We start from the raw sequence: 25,791 nt of genomic DNA on the forward strand, positions 1-25,791 counted from the left end.
ACGATCAGTGCTGGAAACTTTTGACATCTCTGAGGACAAAAGCACAGTCCTGTGCAGTGCTGCAAGCCTGAGCTCAGGCAGCCCCGCTGAGCGGAGCGTGCCGCCTGCCGCGGCTGTGGCCTGCTGGGAGCGTGGCAGATGGTCCACCAGATTTGTTTGTTCCCAGTGTGCATATTGTGTGCTGTGCTCTGGCAGAGCCTGTGTCTGGGCAGCCAGGAGAGAGGCTGTCTGCTTGCCTTGTGCTGGATCTGCTGCGGCATGCCAGAGGACGAGGGAGATGATACCTTTCCAGGGGGCTGAGTGCTTCAGGGTTAAAGCCTGTGGAGTCATGTGGTGAGAAGCAGAAGGAGGTCTCTCTGCAGAGTGCAGTGCAAACATGCAGTGCGAGTGGAGACAAGGACTCCTGAGAGCATGGTTTCACAGTCATTTTTATCAGAAAAGTCAAATAATTTAGGTTGGAAGGCACCTCTGGAGGTCATCCAATCCCACCACCTGCTCACAGCAGCACCAGCCTGGAATCTAGCTCAGGTTGCTCAGGGCCATGTCCAGCCAGGCTTTGGACGCCTCCAAGGACAAGCAGTTTCATAGCCTCACACAGCGATCTGTCCTTGTGTTTCACCTCCCTGTGAATATTACTTTCCTTATATCTCATTTGCATTTACCTTGCCACAGCTTGTGTCCCCCGCCTTACACACTGCCACTGTTCACCTCTGGCTCCATCTTCTCTCTAATGTAGCCCATTGTGTAAAGGAGGATGGCAGGTATAGCCTCACCCTTCACCTTCTCTTCTCCATGCTGAACAAGCTCAGGTTTCCCAGCCTCTCCTCACTTGTCCTGGGTGCCAGCCCACTGACTGTCCTGGAGAGATGGCAGGGATGCAGGAAGATGAGACACCCCTGGCAACAGCATCCTGCACTTTGGTGGAGTTAAAGCAGTTGTGCAACCACAGCCTGAGAAGAGGAGGAACTGGACTCAAAGCCAATTTTTCGAAGCGACTGAAAGTAAGAGTCTTTTGGGACCCAGAAATAAACTGATGTTAGAATGAAAGCAAGGGTAGGGACTCACTGTGGCTGTGGTGGCTTGGGGACAGTGCTAGGTGTGCATTACCTTACCAGGGCTAGAATTAATGTCTGAGTGAGATGTTCCCCCTTGGAGTGAGCCTGGACCTACTGTGTGGGGCTGGCAGGGGGCAAGACCAGAGTACAGCATGAAATCAAGGAAGCAGCAATTTAAAGGTAAGGGTCTGCCTTATCTTCTCTTGGAAGGACTGGAGCAGACACGACACAGTTGTGCCTGATCTGTATTGGCACTGTGGGTAACTTCTTCCAGCAGGTCACTGTTGAACTATTCACATAACCACAAGTACATTTTCCCTTGAAACACAGAGAGCAACAGAGCTCCACAAATTAAACAGCCTGGCAGCGGAGAGAAAGATACAGCATTCACCAGCTCCATGCTGACATTTAACCTCAGCACTATCATAGCAGGGACTTGTGTGCTCTCTGTACTCCAAAGGGCACCATCAGAAGAACAGCAACCCATCGTGTTTTAGAATAGCTTTCAGAGTAATTAGTTAAATATTTAAAAATATTAAAGCATTTCTTTGCCACAGAAGCAAGCATACAGTTTTTTCTAATTTAAATAATTAATTCTTTTTGGACTACAGCCAGACTGTTTCCAAGGGAATTCATGCTGCATGACACTTTTTTTTATGTTGCCAATTTACTGAAAATGAAATAGCATTATTAAGATCTTGCAATGATAATAATAATTTTAAAACCCCTAAAGTAACTTGGGGTTCAAATTATTAGGATACTTAATGTCCCAGGCCAAGAGGAGCAAATGGAAGGATTCCTAACAGCATTACAGCTAATGAGCTGTCTTTCCAAATATCAGAAAGGTGCCTATATAAGCCCTCTGCCTGCACAAAAAGAGAGCTGCAAGTTCACATGCAACATATTCTGCCATCAAATATTGAGAGTCTCTGCAAATTTCAGGATAATTTACATGATTGGATGAAATTGTATACATGAGGGAAAAAAAATCAGGTAACATATCGCATATAACATTGGAGACTGATATAGATTAGATTTTATTTCATTCATTTTCCTTCTTGCACTGCCATAGAAATGTCAGCAAGTAAAGGGCACTTTCTATTACAACACTAAACCACTCTTAAATGAAGTCATGTTAAGTCAGTTGGGTTTTTCTTCACTATACCCAGTAACTTTACTCATAGCTGCAGGTTTTTCTTCTTTAATTTTGTTCTCATTTGTCTCTTAGTGTATGTATTATTCATCTTCACTCTGCACAGGTTCTGGGTAATGCTCTGTAACTTCAGAGGCTGTTTTCATTTGTTATTTTAAAGAGAAACAGGTTGCATGTGCCCAGCTGTTCTTTTCACTGATTAACAGGTTTTGCTGATAAACAATTCAGACACATGTTCTAGCAGCCTGGATCTGAACTCTGCTTATCTTTGCATGGGTGAGAGACACCCACAGAGGAGAAACAGAAGTCATGAAAGAAATTATTTGTAACAGCTCTGACAGCCCTGCATGCACAGAACCCTCCATGATGCACCTACTGGTAGTTGCAAATGTGCAGGGATACATCCTGGAAAACAGAGGAAAATACATACTTCCATTTGTTCTTAACCACTGAGGAATTTCCCAGAGGAAAAACCCACCAAAAGAGTTATCCCATTATTCTAAAGCTTCTCTTTCTGAAAGATTCCTTCTTTGAAGTATAATGCAAGAAAAGACATATTCATTACAAGAAAGACATTAAGGCGCTCAAGCACGTCCGAAGAAGGACAACAAAGGTGGTGAAAGGTCTAGTGAATAAGTCTTACAAGGAGCAGCCTAGAGAACTGGGGTTGTTCAGCCTGGAGAAAAGGAGGCTCAGGGGAGTCCTTACCGCTCTCTACAGCTCCCTGCAAGGAGGTTGCAGCAAGGTGGGTGTCAGTCTCTTCTCCCAAGTAACAAGCAATAGGACAAGAGGAAATGGCCTCAAGTTGTGCCAGGGAGATTTATATTGGATATTAGGGAAAAAAATTTTCACCAAATGGCTTGTCAAGCATTGGAACAGGCTGCCTGGGGAAGTGGTTGAGTCACTATCCCTGGAAGTATTTAAAAGAGGTGTAGATGTGGCCCTTAGGGACATGGTCTAGTGGTGGATTTGGTTGGCAGTGTTAGGTTTATGGTTGGACTTGGTAATCTTACAGGTCTTTTCCAACCTAAATGATTCTATGAATTATAGCACCTTTTCTCCTGCAATCCCCCACCTCCCAAGGGGATGCTCCTTCCTGGATGGAAGGTATTCAGCTAGGCACTGACCTGTTCGAGTTCCTCTGTTTTTCCAGTTCCTCGGTTACACCCACATTAGCACAGTCCCTGTGGTTACCCTTCTATGGGTGCTGCAGAAGCACAGACTCCTGCGTGGAGTTTGGCTTTAAAGGGGGATCATGTAAAACACAGGTGGCCTGACCACATGGGTTCACCCCTGTGTGAAAGCAAGCTCTGGTGTACTGGCCTGACACTTCCTTGCCTGCATTTCAGCAGTGCCTGCACCTTGTGTCAGCCCATGCTTGCAGAGCACAGGGCAACACTTTGTCCTTCAATTCATTGCTGCATGAGGTACAGGTGACACCAATTTGGCCAGGGTGTGCTGGGTACCATGACCTCCTGAGAGCCCAGATCTGCTGTCAAGTAGCCAGCCCTATAGCAACCCTCAGCCACTATAAATATCAGTACTACTGCTTTAATTTTATTAGTGATATTCCCAGAAATTGGCCCTTATTAATAGCAATGTAGATAATTAAGAAATAGTGGATCATTTAAAACAAATATGCTAGATAAAAGCTATTAAAAGTCTGGTGTAGAGGAAGCAAAATATCTCTGTGCAAAATACTAAGAGATCTGGCTGCAGAATGCATCCAGCTGCCTTTTCCTTAGGCTCTTGCCTAGTATTATGTATGTTTTTAGTTTTACTCATTTCAGCACTTCTACTGTATGAATTCATGCACTTTACAGAAGTTAATGATGCATGTGAAGTATTTCCTGGAGTGAGGGGCTGGATTCCCAGCAGGAGGATCTGCAGAAATGCAGGAAGACTCATGACTGTTGTAAGTAAAGGCAGGGTTTGGCCATGTGTATACAGCAAAAATCAGGTGCCTTCCCCAAAAAATTGTCTTCACTGTTGCACCATTCCTAAAGTAATAACACTTGTCTGCCCTGGTTAATGTTTTCTAGAGGACGCTCTGCTTTCATAATGCTCTTTACAGTATAAATAAGAGAGGGAGCTGCAGGGTAGTCCTAGAGAATACAGCAGGATCCTTGGAAGCTACTGTAAGTAATTTTTTTGTTTCCTATAGAAACTTGAAAAATGTATCTTCTTGTTCCTTGCAATTGATTTTAAGTCTTTCCTAGGGTTGTACCTCATATTGAAGTCTGGTTTAGGAATTGTTCTAGTCATAAAGAAGCTTTTATTGGATCAGCTGGATATAAAGGACATGGGCATCACAGTTTATGCATGGAGTTGCCTGCACATTGTCAGGTAGCTGACAGGAGGAGTAAGAATCTAAAAGCCAGGGTGGGGTGTCAGTTCCCTTGCAGGGAAGCAAGATGATCTCTGGAGCCAGCATATCCTAAGCAATACCTAATGTATTGGCAGTTCGTTTTAAGTAATTCTTCCGATTTTTATATCCAAGGTCTACCAGAAATATCTTTGCTTAGGGAATGGAATATCTAAGGTCTGCTTCCCTTTCAGATGAGGCATCTCCCTGTTGCTCTAATCACCAGATTACGGGGCCATTGAAAGGGAAGGAGACAAAATTATGTTCTCCTCATGCTCAGGGGAGCTAAGATCACAGTGAGGCCAACATGTTCATGGAGCCAGAGACTGGGTAGCAGTCAGGTGCACACTTGAAAGTAGAAACTGTGAACCTGGTCTGGTCTATTCTTGGCACTGCTACTGTTTTGAAAAGAGAAGAAAAATTCCTTTGTCCCACCTGACTGCCCTAACCACTGCACTGGTTCTTTTTTATTTTCTTTTTTATCCTGTGGCCTCAAGGATGCTTCATCCCTGACTATGTGCAGTAATTCCAGTTCAACAGAAAATACTGATGGTAGAAGAGTGAGAGCTCATGTTCACCTCTTTCCAGGCAAAAGGAGGCCTAGAAGTGGGTGATGTCACTCTTGGAGGGTACACTTGCCAGGGGAGCTCTCCAATGTTAAGCTGTTTTACAGAAGATAGATGGCACTGGGAACAGCTCTGTGAACAGTCACATACATTTCTAAAGGATAGTGTAAACTTGGCTTCCTTATTTCTGCTGCAAAAGGAATTACTTTTAATGAAATAGTCACAGTGGTTGGATTCTCTGCAGAATCTAATGCCCTTGGCTAGTGCTTGCAATCTTCCCAGGGGCCTCAGGCACAGAGACATTAAAACTCTGAATCACAAGAGTTGTAAGCACCTAGCTGATCAGCCTGGAAAAGCCCTGGAGCATGTCCAGGCACATACAATGAGGTACACAGAGATCTTTCTGGCTAGCCAGCAAAGCACATTTAAGTTTGTGGTGCTCCTGTGAGTAGGTGGTCCAAGACAGTAGGCTTCTGAGGTAATTTTTTCACACACAGATGTCAAGTCTTCCTTTTGTGACTTTTTTTGTGTGCTTAGGTGATTTGTTTTTATTTGTTTGTTTAAATGTTTTATATGGCCCTAAGAAGCTGAGATTACTTCATCAGATACCACTGGGGGGGGTGGGGTGGGGGGCGGCGGGGGCATGTCTTGGTGTACCTGGTGCTCTCCCAGTGAGCTTTCAGGAAACAGATTTCTTACATTTCCTCATTTAGAAGCAATCAGGAGGGAAGCAGCACCATCTGGTGAGCAAACGGCTTTTCTATATCAAGCTTGCATACGTTTTTGAGCAGTGCAAATTTTCATGTTGTCTGAAATGAGATTATCAGTGAGGACCCCTCACGGGAATAGCATAGGATGAATATTAATCTCCTGTACTATTATGTGGTAATCTAAAGGCAGAAAATTTATTTCCGAATTGTTTCTCCAAATCATAGAGATAAAAATTAGCCCTAAAGTGGAAAAATTAGCTATATCCACAAAGAAACAGGCTCTGTCAGTCAGAAAACTTAGTCCAGCTCCTTTCCAGGTCTTCTCGCAGAATTATTCTAAGGTAACTTCAGCCAATCCCAGTTTTCTACATCTTCTTCCTAGAATATACTGTCCAAAATAAGTATTGCCATTCTGGGTTGCATGGTAGGGAAGATTGCGTAACAGGGAAGAGATAATACATTCAACAAGTGTCATTATGAAGTCTATTACAGATAAATTGCTTAAAGGAACACTGTCCTCCAGGTGTTGGCATGCTCTTGTGCCATTGTCTGGTTTGATTGAAAGCTCTTCATGAAAGCAACCTTTTGAATACCACAAATATGTTGTCATTGCATAACATAGACAAAGAGAACAAAACAGGTTTCCTTCCAGGCTGTTCAACAAGTCAGTGTAGATTTGGAATTAGATTTTGAAGAGCTTTCCACTTCTACTCCCATGTTGATGAACAAATTGTTTTTATTATATGAGTAAAGGTCTTAAAATGGAAGTTTCCTGCAAAAAATAGTCCTTTCAGACAGGGAATTCACTGAGGTCTTTTTAGCACAGCGTCTCAGCTCTTTGCTTTTTAATAAATTGTTAGCAAATATGCTTAGTAAGAAAATCCCTTGATCATTAAGACCATATGAGAATCTGCATCTTCTGCTTCATACTGAAAGGATCTCTGTTGTCAATTTATCGTTGGCTGATCACTTGCTAAACTAAAAGCCACAATAATATCAAATGGAAAAGTAAATATAAAGTATGAAATAACAATCACAAATCATATTCTAAAGGCTTACAGGATGCAAAGTCTATTATAAATGTACCTTTACATTTCAAAGAAGGGCCTATTAGAGTGGGCCACTTCTTTATTCAAGGCTTAAACAACAAAAAAGGCCTCTACAAACTGCAGCTACTGAGTCTTTTATAATCTTATGATTTTAAAATCAACCATTATCAAGATTTTTGTGAGGGCTGAATCATGTGTCTTGACTGTTTGTGGTTGGCCAGTACTGAGTAACAGATGGATGATTCAGATTCAGACTGCATTTAATTATCTGTGAATTCAGAGCTGTAATAAAATGAAATTAATTCCATGAAAGTACATAAATTAACCATGAAATGCAAACATGTCATAACTACATAGAGCAAAGTATCAGGATAGGAAAAAACCTTCAGAAAACTGTAGCTGATATTTTACAGAATCCTTACAGCAAACCCATGCTATCTATATATCACATTAGCCATAATTATGTGGCCAGGTCAGTTAAAATCTATGTCTATTTTGCTTTCCAAATAAACACAAATTGACAGTTGAATGTGTATATAGAAAAGTCTATCTGTTGTATTTTATAATAAATATTAATGTGATGAGATGGGGAGCAGGTGATGACTTATATTTAAAATGAAATGTTTTATTCTTTGGTATTCGTGTTATTCTTAATAAATTATGACTGCAGCTGAGTAAATAGCTCACAGTGAATAATTTATCCAGAGGCGGCTTCTGAATCGCCCTGCTGGATATGTGGGGATAGATTAGGCTTAGGTCTGACGCTTTTGTTCGGGAGTTGGTTTTCTTTTCGAAGTCTGACTAATACATTGGCTCACTGATAGCGCTTTCAAATATTCAGAACTGGAGCTCTTAATGTTGAGTTACAAGTAGCTAGATATATTGAGAAGTATCATTTCAATGTCAAAATCTGAGAAGGCCAAGCTATAATTTAAAACTACTGTGCACAGTAATTGAAAATATAGTTACCAAGAACCCTTATGGTTCTTCCATTTGTCAGTAACACAGTAGATGTTATAGCAAATAGGCCTGCTTTTTAGAAATACTTATATCAAACATGTAAATGTTTGAATATTTGATTATAGCTCAAAAATGTTTTGTTCTTATGCATGTCTAACTGTAACTGCGTAGTCAACTAACAATACAAATTCCTCCTTCTGATGTTATGGAGAAAGCAGGACCATGAGCTTAGCACTTTCTGACAACAATCTCTCAAGTTGAATCACACCAGAGCAGAAAGGTGCAATTGGTTTAATATGTCTTTCTTTGCACAATTTTTAGGAAATCTGGCTTATCTCCGCAAATTCTTTGCAAGTCTGTCACAGTTTCTTTGCCCTAGATTTCTCCTCAGAAATGGGGATCACTGGGATACTCATATCCACATTTCCAAGGTCCCTCTGTAAGAGCTTATACAGTGCAGAGTGTCAGCTCTGCAAAGGAATGCAGCTACCACAGCCAAGCATTAACAGGCTGATAAATGTATCGCCCTTTGACCAGTAGAGCATCTGATAAAAATAAGGCCTTTTTTTTGTTAATGACATCGACTTCTGCTGCTGTGCTGAAAATGAACCCACTCCAATGGTTCAGTTTGTCTATTAAGAGACAACATATTACTTCAGGTTCTTATTTATTTATTTAAAGTGTTTAATCACTTTTATTCAGAAAGAAAGAGCACCTATTCCTTAGAGATATAGGGCTTTATATTCTATTTGCTACTGAAAAACAGCTGCCATTGTTTGTCCTGTCTTGAAATAGGGTGCCTTACCAACCTGACCAAAAGTTTATTTAAAGATTTCCTTAATGCCTGTTTGCTCAAATTCTGTTTGTATGTAGCTACTGATTGCTGCCCACTTGCATGGATTTCCTCTTCCTCCCTTTACTCACAAACCATCCAGACTTCTCCTATGATGAATTGTCTTAGAATTGTCAGGAATTGTCTTAGACCACTACTGACAAAAACATGGTAGTATCACAACCTTCCAGTGATTAGCCATAGTGTGTTTTCTGATGGGATATGTTCCACTCTCTGGCATCCTGAGGTTGCTGTGTATTCACCTAATCCATGCTGAATTTTGCCTGCACAGGTGTTTAAGGTGAGGGTGGTAGGAAGAATTGGCAGAGACTTGCCAGGAGGCCAAGGGGATGGGGGTGGGGAATAATAAAAATCTGCCAAGAGCTGAACACAAAAGAAAGAGTTAAGATTTCTTATTCACTGGAAATGACAGAATAACTATTTCTACTTAATTAATTTACTTATGTTAGTAATAGTTTCTCCTTTGTTCCATAGGACTTTAATACAAGAAGATGAAGACCACATTCTACATGAGTTTGCTTCTGGCTGGGCTTCATGCTGTTGCCCATGGTCAGCTCCTACCCAGCCACCACAATGGACATGATACAAATGAACACAAACACCATGCACATGAAGCAATTGCTTGCCTCAAACTGGTGCCAAACAATGCTGACTTTGCATTTCAGTTTTTTAAAGAGATTACACTGGAGGCACCTAATAAGAACATTTTCTTCTCTCCTGTAAGCATCTCCACTGCATTTGCAATGCTGGCCCTAGGGGCTAGATCAACCACTCAGACTCAGATCCTGGAAGGACTCACCTTCAACCTTACAGAGATTCAGGAGAAAGAAATACAGGAAGGCTTCCACAACCTCATCCACATGCTGAGCCATCCCGAGGGCGGGGTCCAGCTCAACATGGGGAATGCCATCTTTCTAACAGAGAAGCTGAAACCTCTAAAAAAATTTTTAGATGATGCTAAAGCTCTGTATCAGCTGGAGGCTTTTACCACTAACTTCAATAATCCCATGGAGGCTGAGAAGCAGATCAATGATTATATAGAGAGGAAAACACATGGGAAAATTGCTGATTTGGTCAAGGACATGGATCCACAGACTGTAATGCTTCTGGCTACCTTTGTTTTCTTTAAAGGTAAGTCCTCTAGGACTTGCATTCACGTTATTCATTCTTATCAATAGATCTAATGTCAGCTACCTCATTTGAAATTTGGTCTAGGGGAAATTTCAAATGCTCTTTGCTGGGTCAGAAGAGCCTCTAATGGCATACTGGAGGTGGTGGAGAGGTGGCAGGACCCTGCTTGGCACGAGGAGGCAGCCAGGGGCCACACAGGCTTGGTTCTTTTTGTGGCAGCTGCAGGACCTCTGATCCAAGCCGCAGCTTCCTGTGCAGCCCGAGCTCACTTTCATAGGTTTAGCCATAACTGATGATTACCCCATGTTCTTCCAATTTTCAGTGAAGGAGCTGAGATGCACGCATGACCTAATCCTTTTAATACCTCTCTTTAAAAGTATGCATGATTCAATGGCCTAATTTACTACATACTCTTTTTTTTATTTTTCTATCAAAATCCTTTATGTATAGACACTAACATATTTATATATGGAAGAAGCAAGGGATGAACAGGAGAGGATATTTCAAGGAACAAATTTGAAACATGGTGCATTTCTGATGCAAAATAGGTGGTGTGCTCTTAAGCCTGACATAACAACAGAGAGATGAAATCCTGCATTAATTTTATCTACAAATTGAGGCTTATGATTAGAGTCAACAGAAATGAAATGCATACAGTACATGAGAACACACGAAGTCAAGTATGCCCTTAAATGACAACTTACAGAAAGGCCACGTAGATCACCTAAACAGAAAAGTAGTGGTAGGTATGAAGAAAATGCCTAATTAGTTCATTAACTAGCATCTGAAAAAATAAAGTGAAATTTAAATCTAATGCACTCTTTTGACCAGGTAAAAGATATTTGCCTTCCTGTGATACACTTTTCAAAATATTATATTTGAAAATTCTGAATTTAACAAATGGACCAATAGGTGAATATTATTACTAGTTACATAAAATACAGTTTATGATGGGACGAGGCACGGATATTCAGTTGTATTCTCCCTCTCTCTATCAGGCAGCTGGGAAAAGCCTTTTAAACCAGAGCATACTGAAGAAAGGGAGTTCTTTGTGGATGCTGAAATGACTGTGAAAGTCCCTATGATGTACCAGACAGGCAGATTCGACCTCTATTTTGATGAGGAGCTGTCATGCACAGTGGTACGTCTTCATTATAATGGGAGTGCTACGGCATTTCTGGTTCTGCCAGCAAAAGGGAAAATGAAGCAGTTAGAGGAAACTCTGGTCAAGGAAACCGTCCAGGAATGGTCAGAACATCTCTTCCAGAGGTAATCTTCTGCCAGTCAGTTGCAGCAGCACCTAGATTTATAGTCTTTTTTACTTTTTTTGGGAATGCAAACACTATGAATTTGCTGGTTCTGGGAACTGAGTGGGTTATTTTTGGCTTGTGCATCCTAGCTGTAAATATCTTGCAGCTGGCTGGTATTTTAACTATTCTTTTGTTGATGCCTACATGACTTGCTGCTTTCCTCACTAGAGTGGAGACCATCCTGATGGGCTCCCAGGAGTCCCGAATAGCAAGCCTCAACCGACACTTCTAAAACAGTCCATTGTCTGAGTGGGAAGGTGGAAATTCTAAGGCAGATCGCCCATACTGAGGTTTCAGCCAGTATGTTTTACCTCTTATATGTCACTGAACACAGCATGAGTCAGACATATGTACTAAACCTTAAATAAACTATAAACAGTTTGTAGCAATGCTTACATACTTAACATGTCCTACACAAATATCTTCCTTACAAGAACCATTGCAGCACACAGTGGTTGTTAGAACAGGCTGGTGATTAATTGCAGGTGTGCTGATTTTCTGACATTTTGGTTTTAAAACTGTAAGAATCTAATGAGGTTCTGTTGTAGCTCCTACCATTGACACTAACATCAGCTGACATGTTTTACAACTTTCTTTGTCTCGGAGGGAAGAGCTCTTAGCACCAGTAGATGAGTAATATCAAGTTAATGTGTGCCTAATACCAAGCTCAGCCCTGACTCACAAGTAATAAGGCTGTGCAGTTCACAGCCGCGATTCTTGGTGCATCATTATAGAAATACCAGCACAGTTAATAAAAACATAGTGGGTAATAAACTGGTTATGAGCTATTAATGTGATACCTCAAATATGAAAAATACAAATACATAATTCTCAGCTGCAAAATCAGGAAAAATCCTTATCTAAATGAATTCTTGGTTCAAGTGCCTTCAAGATCAACACAGGAATAAGCTCTTTATGGGAGATGTTGTGAGAACTGGATGGTAGTTTCAGATCTATTATTATCTTGATGCCAGTGCTAATACACTTGGTCCCATCTTCTAGTGCACTGGACACTATCAGATAAAGGCTACAGCTGTGTGGTTTGGTTCCTATTTGTTTTGCTATTCAAGCTGGGCTGTCTTTGAGTGAGACAGCAAAAGACTTGAGCTACCTAAAGGGAACCATTGCAGCAGACGACTTGGAGGCTCTGAGGATCCTTAGACAGTACATGAAGAGAAATCCAACAGAAAGCACACTATGCAGGAGCTGCCTACAGATAGCTCGTAGTTAAAGGCAAACTCGATCACAGCCAACCCACAGGAAGAAGATTAGAGGATAGGGGTGTCCAAAGGTGCAGGCAGCAGGGCACAGACCTTCCCTGGAGCCATACCAAATGCCACAGTTATGCCAAAAACACTGCTTCACTTTCAAAGTGCTGGGGTTTGTTACACTTGTCCCCAGGCAGACCTTGTCTGTGCCCAACTTCAGGTCTTCACCTGCTTGAGCAGCATGGTTGTCACCTTTGCACCTTGTCTTCTCTAGCTGTGAAGAGGGGATCTTGTTACTGTCCTCCTTTGCAGACCACTCTCAGATTTGCTGAAGCAGAATACCAGATAGATAGTATTAGTATTAGTAGTAGTAAGAATCATAGTGCTTGTGTCACCATCAGCATCAGCAACTGAATTAGTGCTTATTGTATACTCAGGGTCTAAGCCACTGGGGTTTGACACTCGTGGGAATTACAGAGCTTTCTCACCATCATTTACCTTGGTGAGGATTTTTCACTACCTTCTGTGTTTCTCTTCTACATAACAGCTTGGTGAGCCTCTACTTCCCCAAATTTTCTATTTCTGGGAGCTACGAAATAACGAACACTCTTAGCAAGATGGGAATTGTGGATGTGTTCACTGACCAGGCAGATCTCTCTGGCATCACTGGCACCCCAGACCTGAAGGTTTCTAAAGTAAGTCCATGGCTGTTGGCCCTCTCCTTTCTTTCACGAACATGCAGGAAAACACCTCTGTGGTAGCATCCAGAAACACCAGCTAAATTTGGCTCCCAGCTTGCCTGCAGCTGGGCTCACCCTGGCCTCAGCTAGTAAGCTTACAAGAAGAGTTTGGCCCTCAGTGACAGTGGAGATCAGATCACTTTGCTGCACACCTGTTTTTTCCAAGACGGGTATTGGCCAAGATTTCTTGGACAGTATCTGAAACATGAGAGGACTCAGCTCCTTGACAGGAGTCAGTAACACTCCTGGGCACACCACAGCCTGTCCTCCTACCCTAGAGACTCAGTTTTAGAGATAGAAACTCTTACAAGTGGAGCCTTCATCCTTCATCCAATCTTTGGGACAGAGGAAAAATAGCCTGGGACTTTTTTTTTAGGACATTTCTGTATCTCCATCACTCTGCTTATTTAGAGCAGCCATGACTACAACACAGCTCACATCTCTGTGGCTTCTACTCACTTTGCAATGGATCCTTCAAAACAGGGCTGCTTTAAAAGGGGTCTGATTCATCTCCCAGGTGGCTGCTGTCTGCCCAGAATGACTGTCTGTTCTCTTCTTCTTAGGTTGTTCATAAGGCTGCTCTGGATGTTGATGAGAGAGGTACTGAGGCAGCAGCAGGAACTGCTGCTGAAATACTGACACTGTCTATTCATCCAACCATTGAATTCAACCGTCCTTTCCTCATGCTGATTTTTGATAGAGATACAAACAGTACACTCTTCATAGGAAAAATAGTTAACCCAACTATCACTAGTTGAAGTGACATGAATTCTGCTTGCTATTGCTGATTAAAGAAGATGTGAAACTGCATGTGAGTTATTTCCATTTGTACCAGCCTAGTATATAGTTTCTTAGCAAGAGTTGTCATTCTATGCCATTTACCAAAAACTGCTGGTATTGATCTAGACACTTGCTTAAAAGAAACAAGGAAAATGTTTTAAATTGAGCTAGCAAAGAATGACTTTTTTACTTGACTGAAAGCCAAGGGAAGACCTAAGACTTGCCAGCATTCAGAGAGAGACATCTGTATTACAACAGAAGACTCTTGCTTAATATGTGGTTGTCAGCCAGAGTAGCAGGTAAAATGATTAACACTCTTGCAAACAAAGCAGAAGTGGTTGTAATTTGCCATAAGTAAGTAAACAAGAGATGGGAAGAGTTGAATCAACAATGCAGGGTCACGAGAAACAGAAGCTTCTAGTGGAGGCAGCACTGGGAATGTGAAAAGCTGTCTTCAAGAGAGAAAGAAATCTGCTTTCTCCACCAGAAACATTCTGTCATTTTTACTATTAATCTAGCAGCAAATCTTCCTGAGTTTCTTGCAACTCAAAACAGAGCAGAAGGATCAAATCTGCTCTTGAACCCAAAGACTTTTCAACTACATAATGCCAATTTGAAAGACTTAGCTAGCTCTTGCAAGCAGCTGACTGCTCACACATGTAACCATCAGTGGTCAGAAGGAGGAGGTAGTTGGATGGACAGGCGAGGTATTTGGATGGTAATTACACAAGTATACTGTCAGCTGAGATTTGTGGAAAACATATAATGATGGTCTAGAAAATTGTAGATATTTCAAGTGCTGTCCTCTTTACATCCAAAAAAGTAGGTAGGGAGCACCCAATAAGCAGATTGCCTGAACTAGGGGGTGGCTTGAGGGCTGGCTGGTGACTGCTTTCAACAGACCTGCCTTGGCAACAGGTACCAGAAAGAGCACAGTTGCCCCTTTCTTCCCTACAGTTGTGGGTTTTTTAAGGCGATGAAATGGTGGCATGGCATGGGAATCACACTGGGAGCAGTCAAACAGCTTGGAAAGCTAACACAGCCTCAGCAAGGTTTTGTGTGCCCTCTCTGAAATAAAATCATACTTTTAATGAGTCTGGTGCCAAGGACTGTCTCCCCTTTCACAGCCAAAAGGAAAGCCTCCTTTCTGCTCTGTCTTCATAGTAAATGTTCCTGTTAACTCTTATATGTGGTGCTTGATGGTGTTTTTTGACTAAAGCATTTTGATGACGGGCATTGATGGCAGGGCTCCCAGTGAAAGAGATGTATGTGCACTATATCATCTTCCTGGCTCCTTCCTGCACTCACCTCCATCTGCTTGGGTGGCTTTGTGGCCTGACATCCACACAGGGATATAATTCATAAGGTACCCTGTCTGACTGTGCAGGTTTCTTGTCCTCCTGAAATATGACTGCACAGTGCAGCATCAATAGGGTCAGTCTTAGCCAGCATCACTCCTACTGTCAACTACTGTTCAAGAATGGGTATTCAGCCTGTAAACATTAGGGATGAGAGAGCTCACAGAGCTGAGATCCTTTGCTATGTATTGAATTCCCTAGAGTAGCACCAATTTGCACCAGTTGAAAAACTGACATAATTGATTTTAGTAGAGTGATCCTCATTTTACATCAAGAAATGTGGAAGAAACAGAGGTCCCAGATGCACAGTGCTGTAGGAAGGAGGTGCAGGGGCAGACATGCTGCCACACAGAACCGTCACGCCACAGCTTGTGCTTCCCCTCTATACAATTTCCATGTGTTTGCAAAATGTGTTGGAGAGGTTGCAGGGACAGCGAATGATGCGGTACCTGTGTGCCAGCCATGGGAGACAGAGCGGTGGTGATGAGGGGTGTCTGCCATTCCCGCAGGGGATTTCCTGCCAGTGTCAAGATCGGCATCCAGGAGCTGTCTGCCAGACTTGCTTTATCAGGCAATAGCTCCTGGTGTATTGACATCGTGCTGTGATTTTCCACTGCAGGATTTGCCAGAGACAGTGTGGAAGAAGAGGCAGGCACCACACTTAGCACAAAAGAGCAGCAGACAGCTTGCTCCCTGCCTACGTCCATGCTGCGCTATGCCATTTGTTTTGTGGCCCATTCTCAGCTCTCCCCCCACATCCACCGAGTCCTACTCCCCTAAACCTGCTCTCGTTGCTGCAACACCAAACAGATTTTCCCTATTACGCTTGCTCTTCGTGTTTCCTCTCTGCACCAGATCTTTTTCACAGCCTCCCACTCTCCCTCCTGCAGACTAACATTTTACCTCTCCCACCCACTGGCGCCGTTTGTTCATGCGGGCGGTGGACGCTGCTGGCTCGGCTGTGTTGCCTGCTCCACCAGCAGGTCCTGCTCTCCTCCTTCCCAAGAAATGGAGGGCGTGAGGCAACAGGGTTCCTTGCCTCCCACAGACCACCTCAAGGGCATAGCACAGCCGGGAAGGCTGGGCAGAAAGGCAGGGCTGCAGGTCACTGAGCTATTTCTGTTCAGGCCGGTGGGTGATATGTGGATATAAATGAGCCAAAGGCTCACTTTGGGAGCAATTAACGACCAGGTTCATTAGCTGTCGACACAGCTATAGAGTGTGGGGATGTGATTTACAGCTGTGCTTGTGGTGATCCCAGGTTTGGGCACCCTGGTTGTCCTTTGGCCAGGCAGAAACCCCTGTCTCACTGACTGCACCAGGGCTATGCCATCGGCTGTAGCCCAGCAGCCTCCACGTGCTCCACGGACAACGTCACCAGGCTGCAACGGCCTCCCTGGCTCACACACTGTTTCTGGAAGGAGGCACTTGGGGTATGTTTTGCTCTTTTCTCACTACCATCCAAGGCTGTACCTGGAGGAAGGGAACCAAAACTCCCCTCACTTCCCCCCCCCCCCCCCCCCCCACATCCCTCAGCCCCGCTACAAAGACAAGTCAAGGGGGAATCTCACATTTACACTTCAGGCAGGTGTAGTCTGACATCTCTCGTTCAGCATGGAGACAGACATGGGTCAGCATCGCCTTTAGCCTTGCAAATACAGCAGTGTTGTTGCTTGTCACACAGCTGCCTGCCTTGTGTTAAACTGGCAGCACAGGCCTCAGGTCTCTGCACTTGTCAGGCTTTGCTTGGACTTGTCCTAGCCTGCCTGGTTGTTTTTTTTTAGCTTCTTTGTTTGTTACAGTAATTATCCAGCAATCAGGTACTATTACCTGATTTTCTGAAATTATTCCTTAGCTTTATATGATTGTATGGTATAACATTTACATAGTTACACATCTAGATATTTCTGTAACTAGGAGATATTAAGTAGTTATTCTTAAAGTGAAGTTGTCTATGGCCCTAGAATGAAAAATGAAGGAGTACAGGCATGGCAGGATGATAGCAGGGGACTGAAGAGTAGAGGCACAGGATGAAATTGGAGGCTTCAGGGCTATACCAGCTTGCAGTGCTCAGTTACTGGTCATCAAAGGACAGCAGCCTTGCAAGCTGGGTAAAACCAGTTTGAGGGATAACAGAGACTGAGTACCCAGTGTGTGTAAACCACAGCACAGGTAGTAAACTCACACGTAGTGAGACCTGTGAACCAATGAAGGAAGAGCAAGGGGTAGAGCACACCAGTGAATGTATAAAAATGACCCCAGGCAGGCTCCAGAGCACAAAGGTTGCATCCACCACCATTGTACTCCCCCCAGCAAGGGTGCAGGATGCTGCCATCCTGCCACCTCCTTCCCTTAGGGCTGAAGCCATCAACCTGAGGAGCCAGTGGGCCAGAGAAAGGGTGAGCATAACACCAGAGAATGGGGAAGATACTAAAAAGTTTGTGTGTATTAATTTTAACAACACATAATCTGAATTGTAAGTCTCAGTATTGTAACCAGACTAACAATTCTTGGTTAAAACTGTTAAGATTTTAAATATTCTGCTGATAAATTCTTATCTTTACATACAAGGCAAGGGTTTTTTCACCATAACAGGATTTTGAGTATAAGAAATCTGTGGTAATTCAAGCCACCTACTCTGTTAACCGGGTGCAAAAAAACTGGTAATACTGAGTGCCCTGCACACCTGGGTAGAGCCAAAGGACAGAACAGCCCCATTGCTTTCTTGCTTGCTGTATGTGATATGAAAATACCCACACAGTGCAAGGTAATCTCTGAAATGAGTGGAGCAGCATGACCAAAGCCTCGGCCGTTCAAGAAGAGGCAGTCCTGCCAGAACATGGTGTTCCCCTGACCAAAACTCAAGGTAGGGGCTGTTTCAGGCCACAGATGTGAACAAGGGTGGCTAGTATCTCACTTGCTCTCTGTCATCATAATTACTGCAGGATGTCAGAGACACTGAGCAAGACCCCAGGGCTGGGGAAAATGGGAGCTTTCAATGAGGAGGCACCAGCACCCACTACCGCACAACTGTCTACAGCTTCTCTCTGTTAAGAGACACCTGGAGGGCTGCCACACCAGATGCAATGATGTATCAGTGACAACAGACCTGTCCAACTTGTCCTCTTTGGCAAAAGGGGAAGGCAGCGGGTGAGCAGCCCCAGGGTGCACTGAGGCTGTGGCACCAAAAGTCCCTGTTTCAGCAGTAAGTCAGAGGATGTCAGCACCCATGGGAAAGCACAGAACATGGTGCACGCAGCAGCCCAGCCATGGGAGGATGATCCCAGAGATTTCTGAGAAGGGAAGGGGGGCAGAAATATGCAAGAGACTCACAAGTAGACACATGCTGTGTCTGGAAAAGGAATGGTAAAGCTACCCCGGATGCCAGCTTTTGTGGTGTTTGGAGCAGAAGCAGGAGTAAATCATGGGTTTACCCAAAAGGCAGTGTTTTAGCACAAGATCAGCTTCACAGGGTGATATGAGTGTCCCAGAGGTCCCTTCTCCCAGTGCCTAGGTGATGGCACATAAAGAACTGATGTTTTGGGAAAAAAACATCCCTTCAAAACCCACCCCTTTGCAGTCAGTCACTGAACTCGTCCGGCTGCCGAGCATTTAAAACCTTGTGGACCAATATGGGACAAAAGGCAAAAAAGATGGTGCAAGAAGAGGAAGAGGGATTCAAGGCAATGAGACAGACCTGGGTGGCAGCCAGGTCCCCATCCTCCTTCAATGATCTTTGCCTAGCCTTCCCTCCCCACAGGTCCCCTGCCATGTGTCAGACCCCAGGACTTCCAGCTCTTCCCCACAGCTGGGCAGCAAGACCGTAGGGAAGACCGGTGCAGGGCCAGCCACATCACTGAGGGACAAGATCTGGGTGGCCACAGGTCAGAGACCCTGGCCACCCCCACTCCCTCTGGGTGCAAGGGGCAGCCCAGGCAGGAGGCTGTGACCCACAGCCCAGGGACCTTCTGGGTCACCACTCCAGGGCTAACAGGCTCCCCTCCGCTCTGCTGAGGTGGTCAGAGGAAACCTGTCCCATGGACGATACTTAAAACCTCTTTGTTAGTCTGGAAGTAGAGGAAAGCAGGACAAAAGCGTTAGTATGTCTCCTTTTTCTTTGCTTCCTTACCTGATATACTGATACTCTGTTATTCAGTCACTAGACATTTAGCAACTTGACCAAAAGCACCTTTTTTTTTTTTTTTTTTTTTCACGGATAGCCATAAGAAATAAGATTTCATCATTATTTATTCTGTCTTATCTTCAGTGACTAATCCAGGCAGCTACAGATTAGTGGAAGGTATCAGCATGCCTCTACCACTGACAAGGGACAGCAGCTCACCAAGAGGAGGTGAAATCACAGCTGAAAGCTCTAGTAGGTAATTTTCTTCACGGTTACATGGAAAAACTATTTAAAAACAAATGTTCCCAGCTGTAAATGACTGTGACTGTCCTCCTGTGACAGCTACTCAGAAGTTGCTGTGGCAAACCTCCCGTGTGCTCATTCACGTGTGTCAAAATCACGGCTCCCAGAGCGCCCAGCCTCTAACCAGAACTGACATCGAAACATACGGTTCTGTTGGTGCTGGGGCACTGATAACAGCCAGCAGTTTTAAGGACAGCTTGTTGCAGGCCAGGTGCAAACATGGTTGTGTGGGTTATTGCTTGAAGGAGACCAGGGTGAGAATCTGATCGTTTGTGACCACTCTCCAGTCGATCTGAGCATATGAATGCCACAGCCTGATCTAGTTCTATCCATTATTTTATATCCCTGGGTGTGCTATGGTTTTTTACACAGAGAAGCTATCTGCCTGCTAAATGATGCAGCTGAGAGATTATCAGACTACCTAGTGTGTTGAAATAGCTGGCTTCAAAGCAAGGGAGATAACTGTTTAACTAAGGTAACATGTTTGGCCACAGATAAAAGCCTAGCATGACTTAATATTTGTATACCAGCCAAAACTTTAACAAAAGCTTTAGCAATATATGCTAGAGGGATTTATTTTTCATATATTCTCAAAATATATCTTGAGTTCTTCATACAGTAGTGAGGAAAAGAGACACTTTCTGGAGTGGCCTTGCAGTGGAAATGAGCTCAGCCTGTCACGCTGGGCAGTGAGGGTGATGCTGTCCCACGTAGCCCACCAGCATCAGCTGGGGAAGCCTGGCTGACTCAGCAGTCTTCCCAAACTGGCAGATCTCATCTGCATTTTTCTTCATGAAGTCAGCTTCCTCTGGTCACAGAAGAAAAACTTTCTAATGATTCCAGATTTTAGCGAAACACAAATCCAAAGTTCAAGAAACAAAGTATGTGTTTAATTTGGCAGCTGCAGAAAAGCTCAGCCTTCCACGTTAGCATGGGAGGTTAGCTCGGTCTGCTTCTGCTCGTGGCCACCAGGACCAGCAGTGCTGGGGCAAAGCCTGGATACGTACAAGGCCACTTGGGATGAGAAACCAAGGGTATCCTTACGGTGAGGGCTGAGGATAAACAGGAGCTCTGGTGGAAGAAGCCACAGGGCTGCTGCTCCCAGCCTCGCTGCCAACAGGAGGACCACTGGCCATGATGCAAGAGCCCCAGTGTCACCCTTCCCATGCCCCTGCCTGTGCTGTCCTTCCCTGGGTAGCACAGACAGGGACTGCAGGGGAAAGAAGAGATCTCCATGAAGCTGGAAGTCTGAAGTCAGGAGCATAACCGTGTTTGCTGCCGCATTTGAGGGCGCAATCTGCCCCACAGAAGAAATACCAGCATCCAAATGTCCCTTCTAACCTGATACAAGCAAACCCCATATTTTTAGGATATGACAAATGGGATCACCATATCATTGCAGAATCAAAATTAGACACTTCAAGACAGCCAGCACATTTTGTTTCAGCTTAGTTCTGCCTACTATGTGTATCATATTGTAACCAATGCAGATTGCATTGACCAACACAGGGCGTATATATCTCAGTGGTTCCTTAAGCGCTTCAGGAAGATGTGAGCCTCACACCCCAAGACCATTCAACAAGGTAGCACAAAATCTGGACATTTTCTAGATTATTGGGAGACTGTGATGACAGCGCTTTATAACAGAGATTTTGTCCCAGCTCAAATGTATTACTGTTGAGATTACGGAAGGAACGGTGGGTTCTAGGACCCTGTGCCCTCCTGCCTGCTCCCCCACTGCTGAGCCGTGCTGGTGCTGCTTGACATGCTAGGAAGGCCTCCTTGGGTGCTGTGCTCCACCAAGGCATACTTTCTTCTCAGCTTCCTTCTGCAGACCTGCTCTTAGACTGACAGAAATTTGCTACCATTCCTGAGCAAACCCTCCTAACGGGCACCAGGACATTGGCCAGATCCTGCCAGCTCTGCACCTGTTTGCCCTGACGTTCTGGCATTTAGCTATGTTCATTGTCATCTCTCCTACAGATTCACACACAAATGCACACGCGCAGACACACACTCATTTTGCTGTATGTTTTGGGATCACAAAAGTGTTAACCGCTCGTATAATTAAACCAAATGACTCTATAGGAGATTGTGGCTAAGACACTCTCAATGCACAGCAGAGATTTTGTGAGAAAATGCTTTGCTAGTTTATACCTTTGTTTTCCAGTCTCTCAGAGTAAACTTAAGATAACCTTCATGTTTGCATTGCAGCAAGCACGCTGATTTTGCATACTTCTTCCACCCCATGCCCTATCGCTTGATTTTAAACTAGGAGATAAAACGCTGGGCAAAGACTCCATTGCACAGCTTATTTTTCTTTCCAGCAGAACTGAAACAGAGAAGAGGCATTGACATTTCACCAGTGCTTAGGACCAAATTTCAGCCTGGCTTCCACATTTGCTTTTGCGACCTCCTTTGTTAGAACTTGTTTGCTTGCAGGCTTTTCAGTATCATTGTGCAGACTGGCCTCAACATCTGCATCTATCATATCTATGTGAACTAGATGTGCTGTTACCAACATGAACTGCAGCATGTGCAATCGATTACTAAATTGGTCCTTGCCTGAGCAAGGCCTGTTAAACCCACAGCTTGCTCAGTGAAGTAATACAGTTACGTCATTACACAACTGCTTCATACAGAGAATGTTTAGCGCACTTCCCCTGAGCAGCACAAGCTGTACTGCTATAGGCACAGCTGTATTCATTATCATTGCTCCTACAGAGGGGTTCTCAGTGGCTCAGCTCTCAGTGAGAACTCAGAACCCATGACACCATGTCCGGGCTGGGCACACCTAGGGTAAGAGCTGTGAGTCAGGTAAGTGTGGGAGTCACACAGACACAGGGTGGGCAATATACCTATTCCTGTGGTGCTAGCTAGCAGTGGAAGCAGTGAGTTTTGCAAGGCTTCATGTGTTGAATTTTGGCCTAAAAGGCAGAAACAGTTGCACTGATTTCCAAAAATTATATTTGATGAACAATTCCACCTTCATATTAAAATAGTATGCACACAAGAACAGGTTTCTGCTATGATCCAAAGGATTAGTTTAAAGCAAAATACTTTTAGAGTGAAAATATTCTGTACAAAACTTTTTGTTCTGGCATAAGACATCCTTTTAAATTTGTCATCTGGCAAAGAGTTTAAGCTCAACCAAGAAGTCATGCTGGAATGAAAGTCCACATAAGGATTTAGGGTAGTAACACTTTCCCGTCACAGTTCTACTGCAACACTTTCCCGTCACAGTTCTACTGCCTTATTTCCTCATGTAGACAGCCCTGTGTCAGGTAAATTTTACTGATACAATGATAAAACATATCCACACTGAAAAGACTGTTAATTTCCCTCTCTTTATTATTGTAATGGTTTGTAACTTATAGGTTTCTTTCTTCAGATGAAATACATGAGTTCTCTATTTTTCATGTTCTCTTTAGGGCTTCTGATATGGCTGCTAGCAGACATCCCTCCTCTGCAGCCCATGTTACACATTACCTGGGAAGAACAATTTGATCTGGTACACAACAGCAGGAGGCTGAGCATCTGAGCACGTTTGTCACATGCAGTCCATGTTACTCATACACAAGCCTAAGAAGGAGTTGAGACCTGATGTTTGGAACATGTTAGAAGTGAAGACAGTTGCTTATACAGTCCAGCTTGTATGGAGTAGAGACAAGGTGGATTATCACTGGGTCTGACCTACCACAGGTATCAAAGTAGGTCCAATGACTATATTCTTTCTATAGAAAGAGACTGCAGAGCAACTTAGTGTCCAAGCTTAGGTCTCCCAATGCATGTTACGAATGTGATGTGCCTAAGCTGTAAGATAACTAAGGTCAAGCTGAAGATATGAGTTTGGGTGACAAGTGTATGAACCATGATGCTAAAGACTAAAGCCTGTTCTCAAGCGCTCTCTTGATACACAGTCCTCAACTTCATGCTATTACTGCACTGGTGTTCCCAAGAGCACTTGTTTTCCTCTTGGTCAGAGAGCAGTCTTGTTAAATATAGCCACTTGCTTAATAAAAATGTAGTTGAAATATCATATTCACCCTACGTTTATCTTCTACTAAATAGACATTTTGGCTGACAAGAAGTCTCACCACAGGACTGGCTGTCCTTTAGAATGACAACGACTGGAACTTGAAGACACCACTGCTGACTGAAGAATGGGTGGTGAACGGTAATTTAAACCTCCTGTCAATGCAAATGCTTCCATGCTCGTTACAATGCCAAGAAGAAAAATGAATACCCCCATCAAAGACAAATTATATGATGCAGAAATGTCACATTCATTCTATAATCAGCTACTGACCAAGGTTACCATCATTCAGTAAGGAGTGACTTCAGTGGGATCCAAAAATTGTTTCATTATACAGGGAGCAAAATAGGTGCTTTCAATCAAAAATGACTAAGAAGGAAACACTGAAGATGCTCGACGAGGCCTTCTGGGAGGTAAGAAGGATGTCCTCGATGTGTTTAGCGACTTATTCTGATCTGGCCACAGAGCCAGGAAGTGTCTGAAGTAAAACTGCTCCCACGCTGGACACACCACTCTCTGTAAAGGCATATATAATAGCATGTATTACAGGCTTTCAAATGCTTCAGTTTGGCACAAAATCCTGACTGTAGGAGAATGGGAATCTTTCCAAGAAAAGGCATATAGAGCAGTGCTGATATGGTGCTTATGGCTGTAGCACAGAAAAGCAGAACTAACTTACAGCTGAATCTTCAGAGAGGCTCTGACAGTGAAGGTGCTTTAAGTTGGTCCATGGTCCACAGTCCACATCCTGTGGGAACACAACTTTCTACTCCAAGTGAGTCAGTGTCCAAAGAGACTGCTTTGCCAACACCAAACACGTGGCAAAATGCTGTCACTAGCCAAGTCACAAACCTTGCATGGCCAGTTATGCTTCATGACCTGATGAAATCTTAAGCCAGGTTTTGAGCATCTCCAAGGAAGGTTACTATTTCTGTGCACTGTTCAGTAAAGTCCCAGCTTCCTGCCATCTTGCTTGTCTTCCTTTTTTCTCCCCTCCTTCCAGCTGCCCTATCACCCTCTAGGTATGGATACTTTCATAAAAACTGCTCAGCAAGAACGTATCTCACTACTCTTTTCTATCCAGCAAGTGAATGTTATGATTTCATTTTCCTTCAACACATCGATGGGCCTAACTTACCAGCATAAAAATAAACAGGCAAAAGCAAACCTGTGCACTTTTTTTGGGGTATATAAAAATAGTTATCTGTCCTACAGATTCAGTGAAACCTGGTTTCCATAGCTGCTCTGGTGTGGATTCTCTGATGTCTAGCAGACAAACTCACCAGCTCCTCCCACAGTGCTGGCTGAAGAAGTGTCTCTGTCCTAGATCAGGCCATTCAATTTCATGAAATTTGTATGAATTTGGTATGTTTCAGACCTTTATAATTTTTTCAGATTGGATGCCAGAAGAGAATACATTCAAAATATATAAAATGGAATGGAGAGAAGGGGGGAGAGATTGAGAATGAGACAGAGAAAGTATAACCAAAATTTCCTTAAAAAAAAACAAGCTGAAAATTCACTGTGTCACAGTTGCAAAGTTGGATGGCACTTTAGCCAGGAAATACCAGGAACCGGGAAGACCAACAAAATGCTGTAGTGGTCTAAAGGAAACCTCTCAAAAGAACTATAAACTTTTCCCCTGGTTCCCATCAGGAGTGAGAGAGATTCATGCATTTGCTCCATTTCCCAAATCATTTTGCTAACTTAAATGTTATTCTCACTAGCAATGTATATGCATCCTTAAAAAGTTCCGTTTCAAAGACGAGTAAGGTTGCTAAGTGACATTAGCACTTAAATCAAGGAAATGAATAATTAACACCTCACATCTGGCACTGCCCACATATTAAACACAATATTCTTATGAAACATAAAGAAAACAGTATCTGAGTCCCCACACAGCTCATAGACAGGGGTTGCTGTCCCATTTAACTGTTTCACTGTCTAAATATTTTTCCTTATGGGAAAGAAACAATGAAAATATTAGCTACAAATTTTCAACTGATAGTGGATTTTTAGTATGTCTGTTTCTTGAAGACATTATATGTATGATCAAGTGATAGACACAAGTATCCAGTGTCTCTGGCCTTA

General features: G+C 43.4%; 1 protein-coding gene and 1 long non-coding RNA gene across 3 annotated transcripts; both read left to right on the plus strand.

Annotated features, from left to right (window-relative positions):
• Positions 1–4,241: 4,241 nt before the first annotated feature.
• LOC121091464 (alpha-1-antiproteinase 2-like) lies at positions 4,242–13,910 on the plus strand. Its single transcript, XM_040601325.1, has 5 exons — positions 4,242–4,346; positions 9,186–9,842; positions 10,841–11,111; positions 12,908–13,055; positions 13,664–13,910. Exons 2-5 carry the CDS (start codon positions 9,203–9,205, stop codon positions 13,856–13,858), a joined length of 1,254 nt encoding a protein of 417 aa, XP_040457259.1. The 5' UTR covers positions 4,242–4,346; positions 9,186–9,202; the 3' UTR covers positions 13,859–13,910.
• A 4,284-nt stretch (positions 13,911–18,194) lies between these two features.
• Positions 18,195–24,867, plus strand: LOC121091465. 2 transcript variants are annotated; one of them, XR_005828935.1, is made up of 2 exons: positions 18,195–19,617; positions 23,096–24,867. It is a non-coding gene; the product is annotated as an uncharacterized LOC121091465 (long non-coding RNA). The 2 variants fall into 2 exon arrangements; XR_005828934.1 differs by having other exon boundaries at positions 18,195–19,613.
• The last annotated feature ends 924 nt before the right edge of the window (positions 24,868–25,791 follow it).

Source organism: Falco naumanni, chromosome 7, assembly GCF_017639655.2.
Source record: "Falco naumanni isolate bFalNau1 chromosome 7, bFalNau1.pat, whole genome shotgun sequence".
NCBI classification, from domain to species: Eukaryota; Metazoa; Chordata; class Aves; order Falconiformes; family Falconidae; genus Falco; species Falco naumanni.